The following is a 22,050-nucleotide window of genomic DNA, read 5'->3' as shown; positions in this document are numbered from 1 at the left end:
CATCAACAAGCAATGAAACTCACTAACTCTCAGCCTAACAAGCCTCAAGGGGTTGCTTTGAGGAAAATATTGGATAACCTTATGTATCCTTTGAGTTTCCTTTGAGAGAGGATGAGATACATACATAGGATGGGTAAAGATGAAATAGACAGATGGACCTTACTTCTTTTGGTTTTCCTCTTTACAGCTGAGTGGCAAGCCTCATCTCCCCATACACCATGCTTCCTTTGTACTGTCTCCTGCAGAATCTGCTCCAGAATCTGCTCCAGAGCTTTAGGAGACTCTCTGGAGCAGATCTGAGGAGGGTGCGGGAGAGGAAGGGGAGACCTGCTTGACTGACATTGGATTTTGCCCAAGGTTTTCAGTGGATAGTTGCCACTTGCATGCACCTACTTCTCTTGCACCTCACCCTTTTCCTCCCATAGCTCCTTTTCCATAACAAGCTCAATACTTTGTGGATTGCATTGATAATCTCACAGCCTATTTCAGGGCTCAGACCCAGTGAACTGTCTAGGACTGGCCTGAACTACACATTGCAAGGGAAACAAGATACTAAGCAGGGTCTGTGGGGAGATATTTATGGATTCTCTTCTGCAAATGCCCCCTGACCATTTTAGCACAGCGGGGGGGGGTCATTGGGGGTGTTCGCAAGTGAAAATCAATGGACATAGAAAGGATTGAGCATCCTCTTCTGTCTGCCTGCTTGTTCCTCCTAGAAATGGCACCTTGTTCCTGACAGGTTAGATATCATTCCACCATCCTTCGTGCTATGGTCTTAGGGCCTTCTTCAGGCACAGAAGACAGATTGGGTTTGCAATATCAGCCACTTTGATTTGCAGACAGTAGGAAGCCCAACCTTAGTATTAATAGTAGTAGTCTGACCTTGCTTTATTCCGTAGAGTTACCAGCAATTGCTGCAGTGGAAGTTTATGTATGCCACTGTATGCACTTCTTACATGATGAGGCCGTGTCTGAGCCAGATCTTAATTGCACAGTTGAATGGGAAATTGCATGGGTGAGCTTCTATATATGAAGCCTTATTATGCCTTAAATACCCCATCTCCTTTTAATTTCCATTTTGCTTGAAGATAATTTCAATAAAAGTGCTAATTGCTGCAGTGCAGTAATCTAATGGAGAGGCACTTGAAGTGCATGATAATATGAAATGTAATAGTGATGCAATGTTAAGTTTTAAAAATTATGCTCCCTGATGACTGCCCTTCAATCATAATAAAAAAGCACCAGGCAGTTAACTTGAAAGGCACAGGCAATTGAGTAATCCCAATTAGGTTATATTGCATTGGAGTAAATGTGTGCTTTAAAAGTGCATTTATTAAAAACAAAACTAATTGAAGACTTTACCCGAGGTTTAAAAGTACCCTGCTTTTTTCAGTGCAGTTCTACCCCATATTTTCTGTTTCCACATTCAACGTTAAAAAAGAACAAGGACAGCATAGCTTTCTTCTTCAATACAGCCAGTTCAACAACATCAACCACCCCCAAAATAAATAAATAAAAAATAATAATCTGACTGGTGACTTAACACAAATTCAGCAAATCAAAGTGGTGCATTAATATTTTTAAATGGAACTATAGGTTGCTGTTTCCTTACCTCTAATGCTAGAAAGCATAAGGATATTTTAATCCTTCCACTCTGAATAAGCTGCCAGTTATCAAAATGTGATGCCTATAGAAATTAGACACCTAGAGTAGTTGGCTGCCTGTGTGATGAGGAATTTTTTTGCCACCATCTATTCCAATCTGGGGAAGTAGAAGAGGCACAATTCACATACAATTACGATCAGCTCCTCATTGGCTGCATCCCAATGGTGGGATTTTGCTGCTCAGTCGTTAATCACCTCCCTTGATTTCTAAATTAAATGGCTCACATTCTACAAAGGAAAATTAATAAATGTTTGCCAAAAGGGAGAAGAAAGATGAGGTGTGTGCCTATGTGTTTTCCCAATAGTTTGCCAAAGGTTTCCCTTGAATGCAATCTTGCATCAGAGTTTCCCAACCTCGCAGCCAGTGACAGATTGTGCTGTGAGTAGAATTGAAAGCTAGTTGTTAAAGTTCAAATGCTTTTAAAAGACAACAGCAAGCCCTGGCCCCTTGCTAACAGAACCTTCAATGACTGTTCTACATGGTCACTGTTGGAACCAAGAACCATTTGGCTCCTCCCCTTTTCAGAGTGTTCTTCAATGACTATTTCACTTGTTCATCCCATAACAGATGAAAGAGGTTGGTACATGCTCTCCTGTTCCTAACCCAGTCCTGTGGACTCAAGATAACTTGCAGCAGTTCTCCCTCCACCCATAAATTTGTAATAGTTATGTCCCAAACAGGCTTGCGATCTAAGGAAATCGAAAGGTTGGGGAATGAAAGAGGTCAGATAAATAAAAATCACATAAACATAAAAAAACCAAGAGCTGCAAAACCAATTAGTCAGGAACCAATCCAAAGGACAAGCCCTTTTTGTAGGCAACCACTTGTTGGTGGGGTCTGTGTACCTCTGATACAGTGTTAAGACCAGTGCTAATAGCTGTAGGTGCTGTTATAGAATTAATAATACTGTGGGTGGGCTGGTTGCCTGGAGGTGACAGTTTCAAATGACTAGATCCACATTTCTCAAACGGGTCCCCACTGGTCCTGCCAGCTAGGGGTGATGGGAGTTAGAGTCCAACAACAGTGGGGGACCCAAGTTCGAGAAACACTGGGCTAGGTGTTAATAGACCAAAGACTCGTATCTGAGTAGGGCTGGGATGCCCAACAAGTAAAAGAACCATGTTTTAATGGTGCTGTGTTCACATGATATATGGCTTTCAAAAAGTGGTAGGCACTGCCAGATTACACAGGCATTGCAGTAATCCAACCTTGAAATCACCAATGCCACTGAAGCTATCTGGGCCTCCAATGACAGGTAGATCAAGGTGCACCCCCCAAAAAAACCTGTGTACCTGCTCCCTTCAAGTGGAGTGTAATCCTATACAGGGCAGGCAATTGACCAGCTTTTCAGGTGCAGGAAACTGTCACCCACATTACCCCTGTCTTGCCAGAATTCCAGTTCAGCTTATTTTCCATCATCCATTCCACCACTGCTTCTAAGGCTCTGCCCCAGGTTTTGCACAGCCTCTCCTGATTCAAATGTTATGAAGAGATAGAGCTGTGTGTCATCAGCATACAGATGGCACCTTGACCCAAAACTCTTAATCACCATTCCCAGTGGCTCTTTGTAATTGGGGATAAAGGAGATGGTGCTTTGATTGACAATAGAAATACACGTTCCTTGACACCCCCACCCCAGTCTAGCCTGCTGCTGTTTTGAGTAACCAGGTGAGCTAGGTCAAGGTCATTCTAGAAATAATAAATGGGTTTATGTTGTTCAGTCACTGTATTGCAAAGAACAATCTGAATTAACTAGAGTGAGAGAATATCCCAGGTCCTTGTGTCTAGGACTGCAGCCTAAGCTTTGTTTTGTTAATTTGCTGGATTCCAGGAATGAAGGATCAGCTGCGAATGTATTCACCCATACTGGTACAGAACATAGGGTGAAGTTTTCTACTGAAAATGGGTCTTTGTCACAGTTTGGGACGCAATGTCACCAAAGCTACAGCAACGTGTTCAGGTGGAGGTAAATCTGTTCATTTCTTTGATGAGTACTCACAGCAGGGACTTGATCCATGGTGTGTGCATGTTCTCCATCCATCTGCACAACCTACAGAACAGACCTCACTCAGTTACGTAGAAAAGCTGGTTCAGCAACCAGACCTTCAGGTGAGCTGCCCTCCTTTTTATATTTTAAGTACTACTTGTTTTACATGCCCATCTGTCATGCCTCTTTTAAAAAAAGAAAGCTAAAACCATTTAAAAACTGAGATTAGGTGCTGCATATGCCTCAGTGATGTCACAGTCAATTTTTATTCACCCATAGCTTGTTTTCGTTATATTCTATAGAACAGGGGTAGGGGACTTGGATCTGCCCGACAAATTGGATCCCTCAGTCCCCAGCCTGCCATTGGGCAGCTTTGACATGAAGGCAGGACCACCACCTGTCAATCACACAATGCTGTAAAGATGTCAGGTGATTGACACCTGTCATAGTTTAGGGGGGGGTGTTGCTGCAATGGTTGACCAACTCATGGGCAATTATAGTGACCCTCTTTGAAGGTGTGCTTCCAGGATCTATCAGCTGACTAGCAGAGCGAGAGAGAGAGTTTTCCAGCAGCCACCAATCAGGATTTAAGCTCCTGATTATTCCTTTGTAGCCACATTTATACTTGCCCCACATCTGATGTCACATGAGATATCAGGTATGAGGCAGGTGGGCATGACTAATGAGGATACGCCTTGTGGGCCAAATTGAGGCTGGTGCTGTGCCTAATCAGGCATATGGGCCAGAGGCCCCACCCTTACTAGAGAACCAGCATTTTTCTCAGAGCTTCAGCAAATAAGAGGTGTACCCTTGTATTGAATATAGTGTGGTTTATGATGACATCATCATGCACAAGTACATCACAGGTGACCCACTGCACTGCATATGATTACAGCCTTAGTTGAATTCTTAGTTTCCTAATATAGGAAGGCTTACTAAGAGATGCACATGTGCACATACCCGTCAGCATATAGAACTGATAAATAACAAGAATGTGGACATTTGATCCATATGGTTTGGTCTGGAGTACTTTGTGCAACATTTTCCTCAGTATCAGCATAAACAAAATGCTGCGTTCTTCCTTTGTGAATTAGGAAACTTAAATTCAGCTGCCCAGTCACTTTTGCCCTATACTTATCCTGAAAAGGGGAATTATATAAAGTTAGTGGGAAATATTATTTTACACCAGCCGCTGTGACTAAATCCATGGAGTTCACTTTCTCTAATTCTGTGCTATCCTTTTGGAGTGTTGCTTATGTTTTGGGGATTCCTTTGTTTTCATGAACATATGTCCTGAGGAGGTAAAGGTAAAGGGACCCCTGACCATTAGGTCCAGTTGTGGCCGACTCTGGGGTTGTGGCGCTCATCTCACTTTATTGGCCGAGGGAGCCGGCGTACAGCTTCCGGGTCATGTGGCCAGCATGACTAAGCCGCTTCTGGTGAACCAGAGCAGCGCACGGAAACGCCATTTACCTTCCTGCCGGAGCGGTAACTATTTATCTACTTGCACTTTGATGTACTTTCGAACTGCTAGGTTGGCAGGAGCAGGGACCAAGCTACGGGAGCTCACCCCGTCACGGGGATTCGAACCGCCGACCTTCTGCTCGGCAAGTCCTAGGCTCTGTGGTTTAACCCACAATGCCACCCGCGTCCCTCCTGAGGTACTGTTCTGTTAATCGTTTACTGTTTGATAGGGCGATAGTTGTGAGTGATACTTAGCTAAGAATATGTTCATGTTACCACTTATTCCACAGCCAAGGCACTCCCGCTGCTAATTTTAGAAGCCACATTCACACGTTGTTAGCCATAAACTATACCAGTCCTGCAGTTTCTTCACTAATACTGATGCTTTGTGTGTTTTCTGTCTCTCACAAGCTTCAAGCCAATTAGAAAACTGGATGCAGAGTAAGCGGTAATGTGAACATACCCTAACAGCTGTTGTGCAGTGCAGATGAGCAAACAAATGAATATAAAAGATAGCTTAATGAACAGGAGTTCCAGGAGGGTCACAGAGACAGGGAAACCAAAAAGTTTGTGCGCATTGAGTGAAGACGTCCCCACCCATTCTCTGATATGAAGAACTCTGCACAAATGTGGCTTGAAATGCAGCCAAGGGGGTGCTGCATTTCAAGCCACCAGTGTGAACATATACCCTATGTTGTACTCAAACCCATTGAAATGAATTAGCATCATCAATTTAGGTACATTAATTTAAATAGGCTTACTCTGAGTAAAATGTAGTTGAATGCCTCTGTGTGTGTGTGTAGATAGGTAATGTGTTTCAGTGGGAAGATGAATCAAACGAATATCCAAAGCTGGTTGACAAAGCTGTGAAATTCATAGTCAGCACTTTTTTTAGTGAAACTTAGTGGTTTCCTTTCTGCATTTAGTGTTATGAAGTCTTGGTAGAAACATGTGTTGCATTTGACTTCATTGATGGTTTCCCCCCTCCAGTTTGTTTTATTTGATGTTATAATGTATTCTAAACCGCGTTTGAGATTTCCCCCCTCTAAAAATATAAAGCAGTATAGAAATGAAATGATTAACAACAACAACAACAACAATACATGTTCTAGTAAATTAGGGTCTTTAGACAATCGCAGTAGCATGCTGTGGCAGATTTACCTAATAACTAATAGTCATGCAGGTCTTAAAATGGGTCTGGTTATTATATACACACAAAATCAAAATATGCACATGTGTTCAGCAAAAACACATATTATTATTATTAATATTTTCTGCCCTTCATCTAAAGGTGGTTCACAACATAAAAATATAAAATGAAAACACAAAATATATAATAGCAATACCAGCAATCATAACCCCCTCCCACAAATACATTTAAAAGGCTATAGAATGTTAATCAGCCAAAGGCCTGGTTATAGAGAAATGTTTTCAACTGGTGCCTAAAGCTATGTAATGAAGGTGCTAGGAAAGCCTCCCTGGGGAGAGCATTCCATAAACAGGGAGACATCACAGAAAAGGCCCATTCTTGTGTTGCCACCCTCCAAACCTCTTGTGGAGGAGGCACACGAAGAAGGGCCTCAAGTGATGACCGCAGGGTCCAGATCAGTTAAGGGTTATTATGGCAGTGAGGAATAGCTCAGTAACAGTATCTATATCATTGTTTGAAGGAATTAGCTATTACCTATGACTAAAGCAACGGAAACACACACAGAAGGCACTTGTCCACACTTTCCCCCTGGTCTCATATTGCAGACTAGTCCTCACTCATGCACAGGACCAGAGGGTGGCTTCTGAAATACCCCTCCGCCTCCCAAAACACACACTTAAATGCAGAAAGAGGGAACAGTTATGGAGGCAGAAAAAATGTGCATAAAAGCTTCCAAGTAAATTCCAAGATCAAGCAGGTCCCCACCCTGGTGGGATTTCCTTTTGCTTCTTTCATTGGTATCTTCTTCCTCCTTTGGTGATCACTCGTAGCCGAGTAAAATTGTCTTCCATAAACACTGTTTTAGCAATGAGTCCATAAGTGACTGTGGAGGCCAGTTCTGGAAGCACACATCCTTCCACAGTGGGGACATTGGTTTCCAGGCAGGAGTTGATCACGGTGTGGATTTGCCAAGCGTGCCTTCCTCTTAGCACGTTTCTCCCTTGCGCCCTGAGTTCGAGTGGCTTCAAAGCCCATGACACCTTTGGTAAAGGCTGTTCTCCAATTGGAGCGCTCGCAGGCAAGTGTTTCCCAATTGTTGGTGTTTATACTACATTTTTGTAGATTTACCTTGAGACAGTCTTTAAACCTCTTTTGTTGACCAGCAGCATTACACTTTCCATATTTAAGTTTGGAATAGAGTAGTTGCTTTGGGAGAAGATAATCAGGCATCCGCATAACAGGACCAGTCCAACAAAGTTGATGTTGAAGAATCATTGCTTCAGCACTGGTGATCTTTGCTTTTTCCAGTACACTGGTATTAGTTCGCCTGTCTTCCCAAGTGATGTGTAAAATTTTTTGGAGACACCGCTGATGGAATCTTTTTAGGAGTTGGAGATGGTGTTTATAAGTGGTCCATGTTTCACAGGCATACAGTAAGGTTGGTAGTACAATAGCTTTGTAAACAAGCATTGATTTCCCTGCAAATGTCCTGGTCCTCAAACACTCTGTACTTCAATCGGGAGAAAGCTGCACTCGCAGAGCTCAGGCAGTGCTAGATTTCGGCATCAGTGTCGGCCCTTGTGGAAAGATAACTGCCCAGGCAGAAGAAGTGATCAACATTTTCCAACGTTACACCATTGAATTGGATTTGTGGTGCTGCAGAGGGGTTATTTTGTACTTGTTGGTGCAGCACTTTGGTTTTTTGAATGTTCAGTGATAGGCCAAGCTTTTCGTAAGCTTCTGCGAAATATTTAGGATGGTTTGAAGGTCATCCTCTGAGCGTGCACACACCGTGTTGTCATCAGCATACTGAAGCTCTATGACGGAAGTTATGGTAACCTTACTCTTTGCATTCAGCCTGCTCAGATTGAAGAGCTTTCCATCTGTTCGATACATGATTTCTACTCCGGTGGGGAGTTTCCCTTTGACAAAGTGTAGGATCATGGCAATGACAATAATGAATAGAGTTGGGGCAATAACACATCCCTGTTTAACACTTGATCCCACTGTGAATAGTTCACTTTGAGAGCCATTTTTATCTGCGATTGTTGCTGTCATATTATCATGGAGGAGCCGAATGATGTTTACAAATTTATCTGGGCAGCCAATTTTCAGAAGGGCAGTCCACAGGGCATTACAATTTACAGCATCGAAAGCCTTAGTCAGGTCAATAAGCGCCATATACAGGGGTTGGTTTTGCTCTCTGCATTTTTCTTGAAGCTGTTGAGCGGTGAAAATCATGTCCACTGTCCCCCTAGCCATTTTGGGATTCAGGAAGGGTCACCTCGGATATTGTTAAGAGATGGTTTGCTAAGATCCTTGCAAGAATTTTGCTGGCTGCAGCTAATAGAGAGATGCCTCAGTAGTTTTCGCAATCAGTTCTGTCACCTTTTTTAAAGAGATTGATAATTCTGGCATCCCTAAAATCTGCTGGGATCTCTTCTCTCTCCCAGATTTTTTCAATGAGCTTGTGAAGTTGTTGTGTAAATTCAATTCCACCCACTTTGAAGACTTCACATATCCCATCAGGTCCGATGGCTTTGTGTTTTCCATTTGGGTAATAGCTGTACACAACTCTCCCAGATCTGGAGATACTGCAAGCTCATCTCTAACTTGTTTTTGCGGAATTTGTGAGAGGACCTCAGCAGCTATGGGGCGGGGGGGGGGTGCGGTTAAGGAGATGTTGGTAATGTTCTTTCCAGCACAGTGCAATAGCTTCTTTATCTTTTAGAAGTGTGGTACTGTCTGCTGAGCGTAGGGGGCATATGCCATGATTTACTGGCCCATAGATGGTCTTTGTGGCTTGGTTACCATGATTTGATTTTGGATTGACACACAACTTCATTTCCATTGAGGTGACCGGTGTAACTCCTTCAGCTTCTTTTCCCCTCAGGCAGGCCTCAAGCAGCTTCTTTCTTGTCATAACAAACTGAAGCCATTTCTTTTTTAAAAAATCATATAGGAAGTACTGGAGTCGGAGCATCTCTCAGGCTTAAGAGCTGGCAGCCTGTACAATGGAAGGAAAGGCAGCCCTATATAACAAAAGGTGGAACTTCAGTAGTTGAAACTCCCTGATGAAGCAGCTGTGAGGTCTGAAATGCATTGGGTTTCAAATGTTTTCTCCTACTCCTTTGCTTCCTGCTCCCCACCCCACCGACACACAATTTGCCTGGGAATTCCCCCTTTTCTGCTGCACTTACTGAAAGCATGCATTTTGACACTTCTTGTACTTCCATACACTTGTTGCGGACAAAGGGATGTGTTTTGTCTCCCTCCCTGTTTTTTCTGAAGGTTCAATATCTAAACAGGTTAATTGATGGGCTGCATTAGTCAGAGAGGTGCCATTGGGCAATATGGTGGCTTTCAGATTGGTCCAAGAACTTTTGTGTTCCTTGGAAGCTGATTAGGTGTTTTCCCCATGAGAAGATGGATGGATGACAGCATCACTCCTGATCTTCCCTGTGATGCTCAGCTACAGAAAAGTTCAAGGAGGGTAGTTGAGCAAGTCCTCTCTCTTGCAGGACAACATTGAGTTCCCATAGGCCTGGTCAGCACTTTGTATGAATGGACTGTGAACCTTCTGGGAGTTAGCAAACACGCCCTGGGATCCTTTGGGAGGAAAGGCAGTATATTAATTCAATAATCAAACACAATGCTAGGGGCAGTGTTATAATTTCTGCATTCATGCGTAACACTAGGCAAAGCTGCATAGTTTTTAAAAATCATAAATGGCACATGCAGTTCAAGAGATCCCACTTCACTCTTGCCTCAGTTGACTGGGCAGCAGACCATGGTGCTGCTGGCTTAGCGTCACACCTGAACCAGCATTCATGGTTTGTTTCCCCCCCCCAAAAAAAAACCCAACAACCCCAAAACAAAACTACAACAGGAGGCCAGGAAAAAGTATTGCCTTCAGATTGTGGTTTGCGTTGGGAAAGCCAACCACATATGTGCTTGTTTGGATGTTATGGTAAGCTAGTCACCCCATGGTTTGCTTTCCCTGCTTAGCCAAAGGAAGAGCAAAGTGGGAGCATTCAGACAATGTATTGGTGCACGCAATATGTGTACATTATGGTAGCTTAGTGTTATATTCAGCAGGTGCAGCCAGTCGGAGCAAGGCTTGCCTTCAATCCACATGGCCAGGCTCGTGCAGTGGAGTCCAATACATTTCTGGTCTTGAAACACACGCAGAGCATTACACAGACCAAATGATCATTGGGTCTGGCATTTTTGTTAATATGCTAATAATAATGTTAAAAGTTTGTGGGTAGAAAAGTCAGGCTTAGAGTGTTTTCCTTTGATTTTACATCAATACATTTGAAGAGTTATAATGTTGATTTTCCCTCCCCACTGTTCAAGTTTGATTTACTAGAGAATAGCTTGAGCCACGCATGTGATAAACCTCCTGCTGCCAGCAGTTACAGACTTGCCCTCTGGCATGTTTTGCAGTGGGAAATACCCAGTTCCCAGCATTTAATGAAAGAGCTGGATGCAGTAACTCACTCGCTGCCTAATCTTGGAGAAGTAATGTTTGCTTTTACCTAGCGGAGGTCTGGGCCTTCTGAATACCCGTTTCGTCATTTTCAAACTGTGTATTCTAATCTCCTCTTTTGTTCTTCCGCTGTGAGTTATACAGTATCAAATGAGTTTACGGGAATGAAAGGATGAGTTCCCATTTTGATTAAATGCAGGCATTAAGAAGAGGCAAGCAGATCTCCTCGTTTAATGGTGCATTTCTTGCCCTTTGATACTTGTTCTGTGGGTGGGTGTTGTGTTGGAAATCGGAAATTCTTCTGTGGAATTAGGTTCTCTAATAGTGAGCCTCTTAACGGCCACATCACACACCATTTGTTAAGTGTAGAAATGTAACAAGCTGGAGGGCTCACTATATTTGCTACCCTGGACTGCAGCTTTCTGCTGAGCTGGAACTCAGTGTCAGTCCTGCCCCAAGACGTGTGGAATAACCCTTGCAAGTAAAATAAATTTTATTGACTTTTAGCTTAGATCCAATGGCAACTGTTCACCTCGCCGTACCTGCCAGACAGATGTCTTGGTAGTATGATCTTTGTCAAGAGGTGGGCCCTACACACCCAGTTGCCAATGAGCCACTACACCGCATCTCACCACGATGGATTTAGAAGTGTCCTCCTGGATGCTGAAAAGACCTTGTGATTAAGTAAAGTAAAAATGGCCCAGAGCGGACTTTACTAGCCTGGTCCATCAGATGTTGTTTGGCTACAGCAGGGCTGTCTTGCTGTACTCCATCAACATCTGGACAGTACCAGGTTGACAAAGGCTGACCTAGATCATGAAAAGAGAAAAATGCAATTAACTAAAAAATGTACCTCCATCTTTGGCAATGTGCAAAATGCACCAATGGTTGCACAGATACTTGTGCAACCATGTTAGTCGCATTTTCTCCATCTGGTATGCCGACTGAGACCCTACCTGCCTACACACTGTCTTGCCAGAGTGGTACATGTTCTGGTTATCTCCCGCTTGGACTGCAGCAACATGCTGTACGTGGGGCTACCTTTGAAGGTGACTTGGAAACTATAACTAATCCAGAATGCGGTAGCTAGACTGGTGACTGGGAGCGGCCGCCGAGACCACATAACAACGGTCCTAAAGGATCTTCATTGGCTCCCGGTGCGTTTCCAAGCACAATTCAAGGTGTTGGTGTAGACCTTAAAAGCCCTAAACGGCCTCAGCCCAGTATACCTGAAGGAGTGTCTCCACCCCCATCACTCACCTTGGACACTGAGGTCCTCCTCTGAGGGTCTTCTGCCAGTTCCCTCACAGTGAGAAGCAAAGTTACAGGGAACCAGGCAGAGGGCCTTCTCGGTAGTGGCGCCCTCCCTGTGGGACACGCTTCAGATGTCAAGGAAATAAACAACTATCTAACTTTTAGAAGACATCTGAAATCATCCCTGTTTAGGGAAGTTTTTTATGTAGCACACAATTCCCCGTATAATCCATGTTTTAAGATGGTAGGTTCAAGACAGAGAATCAGTGGTTTTCCGGCTTAAATATGCTGGAATTTAACCAGGAACAGCCAGTGTGGTGTCCCATCAGCTATTTTGGACTACAACTCACTGCATCCATAGCCTGGAGGGCACCATGTTGGCTATTCCAAGACTGAAGTCTCCTATCTAGTGTAGGGTTGCCATAGCTTTGTTTTTGTTTTACAGTGGTGCCTCGCAAGACGAAAAGAATCCGTTCCGCGATTCTTTTCGTCTAGCGGTTTTTTCATCTTGCGAAGCAAGCCCATTGACGGCTTAGCGGATTACCGCTATTAGCGTTTTAGCGGCTTTTAGCGGCTTAGCGGATAAGCGGCTTAGCAGCTTAGAAAAAGGGGGGGGGGAGGAAAAAAAATCCGCAGGAACTCGCAAGACATTTTCGTCTTGCAAAGCAAGCCCATAGGAAATTCGTTTTGCGAAGCACCTCCAAGACGGAAAACTCTTTTGTCTAGCGAGTTTTCCTTCTTGCGAGGCATTCGTCTTGCGGGGCACCACTGTAGTTGTTGAGCTTTCCTCCCCCCCCCCAAAAAAAATCTTTTTTAAAAAACGAAATTTGCAAGCTATTTTTAAGACAATGCATCAAAATCTACACTTCCGAAATGGGTTGCCATGCATCCGGATTTTCCCAGACATTTCAGCGATTTCCGCCCGGACACTGCTTCTGACTGCCGAATCATGGGTATGTCTGGGAAATTCCGGACATATGGCAACCCTAATCTAGTGAGCAAAAATGCTTTCGTTGAATCTCCAGTGCAGAGATCTCAACTTTTGATTAAAACACACTTGATGGCTCACGGCAGAAGCATGAGGTGCCTTCTGTGAGAGAGCTTGTGCTTGAGATGACATGCAGGGATCTGAAAGCTCTGTTATATAGGTCTAATCTGTCTCACACATGGAAATCATCACTGGATATTGCATGCATGAGTTCACTCTTGAGTTCGGAGCTCTGAGGGGAAGCCACCAAGGACTTGGAGGGCAGTCTCTCTTCCTCAGTAGAATGGTTGGAACCAGCTTGTTTTATGTAATAGATCTTATAAATTATATTAATATACCAGTGTAATTTAAAAAAAAGATCATAGGAACCCTAAAGCTTATAGTAAAAATGGCATTTTACTTTTCCCCTCCCTCTTTCTTTTTGCCTTTGGCGTATCAAGCATTATCTACCAAACGAATATAATAGTTTCTGAAAGCTTGTATAATACATGGCCTCTCTTATTTAAGCTTTGAAGAAAATGTCTTCTGCAAGTGCACGGCTGGCAAGCAACATTTACTGTTCAGATAAATTGAGCGCAAAATTCTTTGTGTTACAAGGGTTAGAAGCAAATTTTACATTGTGCAGGCAAGGACGATTAACCCTCCAGTCATTTTATATATCTATATAGTAGTAGGTAACTTTTTTTTTACTTTCTGTATATAGTATTCATGTTTTCCAGCCCAAACATAAGGCTCAGCCATGGTTAAGTTGAATTGTGATTTGATGCAGTGTCCGAATTGACAAAATATAGTTATGGTTTATTTCTGTAAGTCCCTGCAATGGAGACAGAGTGAAGCTGAAAGGGTGGAGAATAAGATCAAATGGTTCTGAACAATAGTTTGTTAAACATGCCATGGTTTGAGTTCTAAACCATGTCTGTTGCAAACCATAGTTCATTCAGTGTGGTGTCTGATGTCCTATGCAGATTACCTTAATTCTAGGGATAATGAACAGATGCCAGGTGTAGGAGGGAGCAATGGGATTGCACTTGTTGCTCGTGCTTTCCTCCATTGGGTTGTCTTCACAGAGTCTACATGCAGATAGGCTGTATGTAAAAGAAACATTCAGTGTTTGGATCAGGAATGAGAAGAGCAGGTTTGATAGTGCCCCTCCCTTCACTGATTATCGCCAGAAAAGGTTGCCTGCCTGAGTTACTGAGTTGTAATCCATTTAAGATAGAGGTAATGTTTCTTCCCTCTAATGGAGCAAAGTGGTTTTCCTGTTAATATGGGAAGCTTTCAAGCAAACATTCAACACGTACACAGTTTAGAGATGGGTTCTTGCTCCACGTACAAATTGCAAATGAAAAATAGAATCCAGATGGTTATATTTTCCCTTTTCTATTTTAAAGATTGTTTTCTCCTTGGTATGTGCCAAATTTTCATCATAAGGTTGTATTGCCTTAATATCAAACTGTCAGGATGCAACTGACATTCAGAAATACTAAACAAACAGTTAAACCGGTTAAAGTATTGACGTGCATGATTAATGTTCCTCAGTGCATATTATCAAGCGTAGGAACCCAAATTCTGGCAAAGCAAGAACATTTACCACTGTTAATCTAGAGATTCTTACCATGGCCTTGGGCAGAAAACACGTACTACACCAGGAACTGAGAACCTGTTGTATGTTGGACTTCCAACTTCCATAATCCCCAACCAGCATGGACAGTGATCCGAGAAATTTAGTCCAAAAGTATCTGGAAGGTCACATGTTCTCCATCCCAATGCTACATTATAGCTCTGTCATGGCAGAGGTAGAAAAATTCCCAACATCTTTCATTTATTTGTTAATTAACAGAATTTATATATACACCACATAATGCAAGTTATCTGTGTCCTCTGCAGAACAAATACAGCTATTTAAAATACAATGTAAAAACCCTTACTGTAAAAATCTGTGTAAAACAGTGCATAATGACCGTGTGCCCATTTTTTTCTCATATGGCAGTGTTGAGATCCTTAACGTGGTACCAGATTTCACAATGTACACTAGCTGTCTGCCAACTATTGATGAGTCAGACACCCTTTTATACTGCCGTTGCCTTGGGAAATGCTCCCTTTCCGAGAACCAAGGTCAGTTGTCAGATTGACAATCGTTGCACTGTGAGCATTATCATCCTACATGAGGGAGGTTATTGCACAACTGTGTTGTGTTGCAGGTCATAGGTATTGGTTTCTAGCATCCATCATGTTGGGTGCGAAAAGAACAACAATGAAAAGTTTCTTTTTGTGTGGCTTATAATGATGAAGGTAGTATTTACTGAGATCTGTTAAAGTAGATATACTTGGAGTGGATTTTCTTTTTGGCAACTGTTGAGAGAATGTACTTCCTCAAACTTCTGATCACCTCCCTTACCCCTATCTGTTGCTCTGTGAGTCTCGTTTCTGCTTCTCCGTGGCTGATTCCATGGTTTGCAATATGATCAGATTAGTTACCGTAATTTAATATTGACAGCAGTAGTCTGATTAAACTATTTCTACTTCCACTAGGTTCATTTTAATAAAACCAAGAGTCTAAGTTTTATTGTTTGAATTGAAAAGCACGTGCTTTATTCATGCAATTGCATAACTTCTTTCACCTGCAGTGAAATGCCAGAGTTGGATTTAAGGATTCCAGAGGTTTGCTTGCTAGCTTCTCAGTAAACTATGGCCCCATTCTGGTGATGATTAAAAATTTCTATAAGGATTCTATGAACCGCAGTAGGTGTTTTCTTTTTGTACTGAATTTTTCTGTACACCTGGCCAATAAAACTTTTAAAGGGGGAATTACAAAAGCCCAATATTTGATCTTCTGAGATTGACTCCTTATATTTGTGTGACTTGGACTAACTCTCGTAGAATCCTGATGAATCCCATACTGAGCAGAGAAGCATAAAATTTGGTAACATATATTTCAATAACATATAAGAAAGGGGGATACAAGGCTTGTAATCAATCACATGGCAAAATAATAATAATATTTAAAATATAAAATATGCACACAATGTTAAAATGTATCCAGTGAAACATTAAGTTTAAAATTAAGCACTCTTTTTTAAAAAGTACAAATGTGAGTTGTTGCATTCACAGTTCCTGGGAAGTAGAACAATTCTTGATATTGGAGCATAGTAACATGTCACGCTGGCCACGTGACCCGGAAGTGTCTCCGGACAGCGCTGGCCCCCGGCCTCTTAAGTGAGATGGGCGCACAACCCCAGAGTCTGTCAAGACTGGCCCATACGGGCAGGGGTACCTTTACCTTTTTTAACATGTCCTTATTATAAATTGTTTTGTTTGTAAATATCAGGACGTTGTCCTCGGGGTCGTATGAGATTGTTCACTTGAAGAGTTACTAAGAATTCCAAATATTGGCATATTTCGCGGGATACATTTTACCATTGTGTGCATCATTTATATTTTAAATATATTTTTTGCCATGTGGTTGATTACAAGCCTTTTGTTTGACTTACTATACCTTAATTTTTCAGCAATAGCTATGGACCAGATTTGACCCTTACAATATGCTTGTAAAGGACGAGCATAGTTTGACAGGGTACAGTACTTGCCTGCTCCTTCTAGTCAACTTTCACTTTTATTCATGGATATGCAAAAACATGCCTAGTCTCCAGTACTTTTATTTCTCTGGAAAAGGAAATTAACCCTGTAAAAGACTGCCCTGAAACTTCCTATTTTCTTGGAAAAGGGGAGACCACAAAGCAGCATACTGTTAGATATATATTAGCAGCAAAACACCAATGTGAAATTGATGCATATATCAAACCGCATTTTGCAGTTGTAAATGAACATCAGTAATGCACAAATTTGGCTTTGATAACCACAGCACTTACCGCCCCCCCCCAAAAAAAAAACACCCCTTAGCACTAGCAACTGCTGTGAGTTTTACTGCTTCTGACAAATCTGGCAACACAAGCTTTTAACAAAAGAAGATGCAGCATGGCATATCCATGTGAATTTTCAGCTCCTTGGGCAGTTTTTCTGGTGATGTGAAAGGCAACGGAAGCCTTATAAACTGGATCATTTCCCATCTTAATCAAACTTCCTTTGCATCCCCAAAGCTAATTGGAGTCCTGTTTGGTGCTCAGTTTGGTGCACTGAGATGTGGATAAGCAAACATTTGCCATACTGCTGAACTCAGGCCTTTGTCAGGAGGAGTGGAGAGAAGGTGTTACCAGCAACAGAAGTGGTGTGGAAGAGAAGGTGGAAGGGGAAATCTGTGCTTAATTGATAATGGAAATTCCCAGCAGGCAACTAGGAAGAGATGCTTACTGATGCTGTTTCTGAGAAGGTGCAGTGAAAAATATGTGTAGAAAAATAGCTGCACCTTTTCTAAATTAATCTCAAAAATGTTAGGTAAGCAGGTCCAACTACATCTTGCATTGTACTAAAGTACTTCAGTTGGAAGCCTTATCTAATGTATAAGATTAAGCACCTGCCTTAAGCATTATAGAAATGCTTGAGTTTTAAAATCTAGCTTGACCAGTGTTAGAAACTAAGATATAAAAGCTAGGAGCTAAATGGCACCTTAAACCTAGGTTATGGGCACATCAACAGAATGTCTAGGCACATATTTTTTTAATAACAAGAATACAAAGCTGAAAATGAATGAACTGCTACTAAAATGTTATGTTTGTTTTTCACATGATCTAGTCCTTCCCCTGCCCACCTCTCTAATATTCTTAAGAGGGTCTCTTCTCCCGTCTTCAGAGAGTAGCTTTTCTGCCTCAGGGAGGCAGAAAAAGGTCCTTTCCTTCCACTCTGCAGTTTTGATCTGAAATCTCAGGTGCAGTACTGCGCTCAGAGCTCAGAAACTGCTCACGCTAATCAAAGAAATTCCCTGACACAAAATGCGCCTAGAACAATGGGAGTTTCGAACACTGAGCTTGATTAGGCTTTTATTCTTTAAAACAATCTATTTATTTATTTTTTGTACAGAGGCTGTACAACAGCAATAATAGAGTATGACTCTTAGATTTTGGCCTTATGCAGTTGTTTTGATGTATGGATTCCTGCAACAGAGAAGTTTCATCAACTTTGCCAATGAGGAGGTGCCAAATGGCTCCTTAAACCAAGGCTGCGGTCGCCAAAACAGAATGTCTAGTTGCCAGTTGGGGGCAAGACGGCTCTAAAGTCTTATTTTTCAAATGATGGACTGACTGTGATTGATTCTCAGTTAAACATCTGGCTAGTTCAGATGACAACTTTGAGCTAGGTTAAGAGCTTTGAGAGGTTAAAGCAGAAAAGTCACTTGATCCAGGGACAGTCCAAATATATTGTGCCCTATTCTGACCTGTTTTTCATAATGGTGACTGCTCCTGCTCAGTCTGCACAGAAAAAGCAATTTGGTTCCAGAATTCATTCCGATTGTGCAGATAAAATATAACTGATAGAATTCTACAGGACGGGGCATTAATGTGTGAAAGCAGTCCAGTTCCAATGCTTCCCAGATGGTGGAGATGTCAGGCGTTATCCTTGTGCCCAGGCATCTTCACTTGGTCGCAAGGGGTCGAAAGCCAGGAGCAAAATGCGCCTGACACATTTCAAACACTGCTTCTCTGTCATGGCACCCAAGCTGCGCAATTTCCTGCTGTGGAAGATCTGACTGCTTCCTGCCATTGTGGCATTTACATGCTAAGTAAAGACTGTTTTATATCGGGTATGTGATGGGTCAGAGAGTGCCTTTAGCACAATCAACTCTTCTTTTTTTTGTTGTCAGTCTCAATTCAGCTGTTGATTACTGAAGAGCCCAGAGTTGGCTACTTGTCCTAGAGCCAGATTCAATCCCACTGGCATTGGCAAGGGAGGGAGGGGAGCTAGAGCATAGTCAACCTGAGCAGTTTGTTGGCGGAACTGGCCAGGGAAGAGGGAGGACTTGTTTTCTCTCGCTGAGAGCATTTCCCTTTGCCGCCTTAGTGTAGGATAGGCAGGAGGCGGCTCAGTAAACCGTCACTCATTACCATGACATCCTGAGCCTTTTTATGTAACACTACATTATTCTTGCCCACTGTGCCATTTGTTGGCATGTGATGGGTTACAGCCTTGCCTCATTTAGCCTTTCTGCTGAAGGATTGGTCATCCTTTCCCATTTAAGTAGTCTTGCATTGGACAAAGTACTTGTTGCTTTCTTTGTTCCAAATAATTACAGTGACCAGTGCTGTTGACTTTTTTCTTTTGCGGTACGACCATTTGAGGTTAACGAGACAGAAGGAAGGAGAGAAGCCCTTTCGTTTAATTACTTTCGGATTCGTGTGCTAATCTCTTTCCTCCGTTTTCCCTGTTGCCAGTTGATCTCCCATATGGGTATTTCTTGTTTTTGTGGCACCAGCTGCTTCTGTGGAGGTCTGCCAGGCCTGGTGGCTGTCATCTGGCTGCACTGATGAGAAAGGATACACAGTTTTAATGGTTGGCATTCCTTTTTCAGTCTGTGGTTCAAGTCAGGCATCAGGCTAGGGACCTTGGCTATATGGAGCATCTTTCCATCTGAAGAGACCTGCAGTCCTGAGGGGGAAAGGGTGTTTAAAAAACACACACACCAAAAAACCATCAAGCTTTTAACTATCCAGCAGCCTGGAGGAGTGGGAGTGGGTGAATAGACACAGCCACAATGGGGTATTGAAAATTTGAGTTTGTGGGGGTAGTTGGGATTGCCACTGCAGTGCAATGCTGTATCTTAGAGAAAGGGGTGGGAAACGTTTACACCTTTTTAGGATACTCTCAAGCTTTTAGGGATGCTTGAGGAAAGCTGTACATGTGTTCCCTTTTTTCGCTTTATGAACAGGTACGCCCGTGTATAGATTGAAAAGGAGAATGGCACTTCTGGGTTTCATTTCCTTTTGGTAAAAATGCTGTCACTCATATGCGTGGGAATATGTACAGATGGAGGAATGTATTTGGGGACCAGTTGCAGACATTTTGTGTTTGGTGAGGGAGCATGGGTGAACCAGAGTCCTGCTCCAGCTAAATTCCCCTGCCTGGTTGCTGGGAGGAGAGGGTTGTAGCACATTTCTGCTCTCCCTAACCTCCTCCTTTGAGCCTGTTCGATCTCCCCAGTCCTCCAATTTCTGTAAGAAGTTACTTCCAAGAGCTGAAAAAAGACTGTTCTGCACTTTGATTGCCTATCTCCAGCCTATCTCTAGCCAAGTAGCCCATCTCTCACTCACTGCCCCTTGGTTGTTTGTAGGTCATGTCATTTTAGGGCGTGGAGCTTAATTTTTGTGAATTTCTTCAATGAGGGGTCTTAAAATATAGTTTTGGGTGTGTGGGATTTTTGTGATTAGATAACATTTAGCTGGGTAAGTCTATGTTTGATGCTTTCTGAAAACCAAAGAATTGCAATTTTACCTTCTGAAAATGTCAGATAATGCTAAATAAAAATTAATAATGATATATACTATAACTGCAACTGCTTGACAATCATTTTTCATGATTTCTGTGCAATTTTACACACATTTTACTTAGCGAACAAAACTAAATTATATGAATTGTACCAAAACATATTTATAATTCCCCAGTCACGTTGCAACTTCTTAGTGCCCCTCATTTTTGAAATTTGAAAGCTGAAAAATTCAATGCGCCCCAGTTTCGGCCCCCAGGACAATCACCTGACTGGCTTGTGATTGTCGTAACACGGCCAGCTGTTAGTTAAGGCCCACCTGGATCAGAATTCTTTAAAAAGTGTGCTGTTGTCACACAAAATCCCTCAACTGACCGTTTATGCTATACATAAAGCCAAAAGATAATAGGATAGGATGTAATAGACACTTGTTTATTTTATTCTTCCTCTTTCTTTTCTATTTTGAATAAATGTGGTAGAATTTGACTGTTGGGGTCCTGGATGCATTTGTACGGAAACTTGCAGGATTATTCCAGCTTCCAATGTTCCTAGTTCCTTAGTTTATGCTAAGTAGGTGCGTGGGTGTATTTGTGTCTAAGGCTGGATGCTATCTCTGCTTCAGAGCTCTCTCCTGTCCAAGATTAGGAGTATAAAGGGGAGTGGTGGCAGCCGACTTAGTCTTCAGTTTGACTGGCTTACCTAAACTGGTAGTCATGGAATGAAGGAGACAAAAAGCCCTTTATCCTCACCCCATTGCATTTGCTATTTGCCATAGGTGACGAGGTGAGTAGCTATTTTAGAGAAAGGGGGATTGGGAGATGGTAGGAAAAATTTTAAGGTTGCTTGTGCTTGTTAACTGCATATCCCATGTAAATTAAGCAACACTTTTTTTTTTAATCTGTAATTTTTTATCTTCCCCACCCCCCACAGGATCGACTTACAGCGTACTGTCCATAATGCCATCAGACTCTGAAAGCAGCAGTTCTCTCAGCAGTACTGGTAAGAACTGTGCTTGTGCCTGTGGTGTTGTGGTTGTTTGCTTTGAGTTGCATGTTGATTGTGAACAAATCTGTCTTCTTGTTCATAATACACACAGGTGAAATAGCTGAGAACTCTGCTGGAAGTACAGTACTTGTTCTTGCACAACTAGGAGTGGTGATTCCACACATTGTATTTGTTTGGGGGAGGGTAAGGGGAAGATCTGTTTTACACTTCCAGGATTGTGTTAAGGCATGACTAAACTGCTTCTGGAACAACAGAACACCATGACGGAAACCAGAGCGCACAGAAACCCCGTTTACCATCCCACCACAGCAGTACCTATTTATCTACTTGCACTGGTGTGCTTTCAAACTGTTAGGTTGGCAGAAGCTGGCACAGCAACAGGAGCACACCCTGTCGCGCGGATTTGAACCGCCAACTTTCTGATCGGCAAGCCCAAGCGGCTCAGTGGTTTAGACCATAGCACCACCCGCGCTATATTGTAAACCCACCCAAGCACCAAAAACATGAGGCTTTGGACGAACTTGATAGCAGTTGAACTATGCCCTGCTGCTTAGTGGTTCACAAAGAGCATTGGCCTGGTTTACCGTGCCTTTTTCTAAGTTTTTCTCGGTTGCATCATGTGCTTTTTGAGATGCCAGTGAGATGTGAAGAGTGATTCTTTTTACTTTTATGT

The 22,050-nt window shown here is 42.5% G+C and overlaps 1 protein-coding gene across 17 annotated transcripts in view; it reads left to right on the top strand.

Annotated features, from left to right (window-relative positions):
• The window catches only part of LOC307216565 (disks large homolog 5-like), a 131,579-nt gene that overhangs the window by 21,863 nt on the left and 87,666 nt on the right, over positions 1-22,050 (top strand). For all 17 annotated transcript variants that reach the window (XM_079976973.1, XM_079976979.1, XM_079976978.1 and 14 more), the window contains exon 2: positions 21,303-21,371. In XM_079976973.1, the coding sequence (XP_079833099.1) occupies positions 21,303-21,371 (69 nt within the window). The remainder of the gene's footprint in view (positions 1-21,302; positions 21,372-22,050) is intronic.

The sequence above is a fragment of the Podarcis cretensis genome (assembly GCF_951804945.1).
Source record: "Podarcis cretensis genome assembly, chromosome: 5".
In the NCBI taxonomy this organism is placed as follows: Eukaryota; Metazoa; Chordata; class Lepidosauria; order Squamata; family Lacertidae; genus Podarcis; species Podarcis cretensis.
Note: the sequence above shows the minus strand (reverse complement) of the source record. Positions and strands in the feature narration are given on the sequence as shown.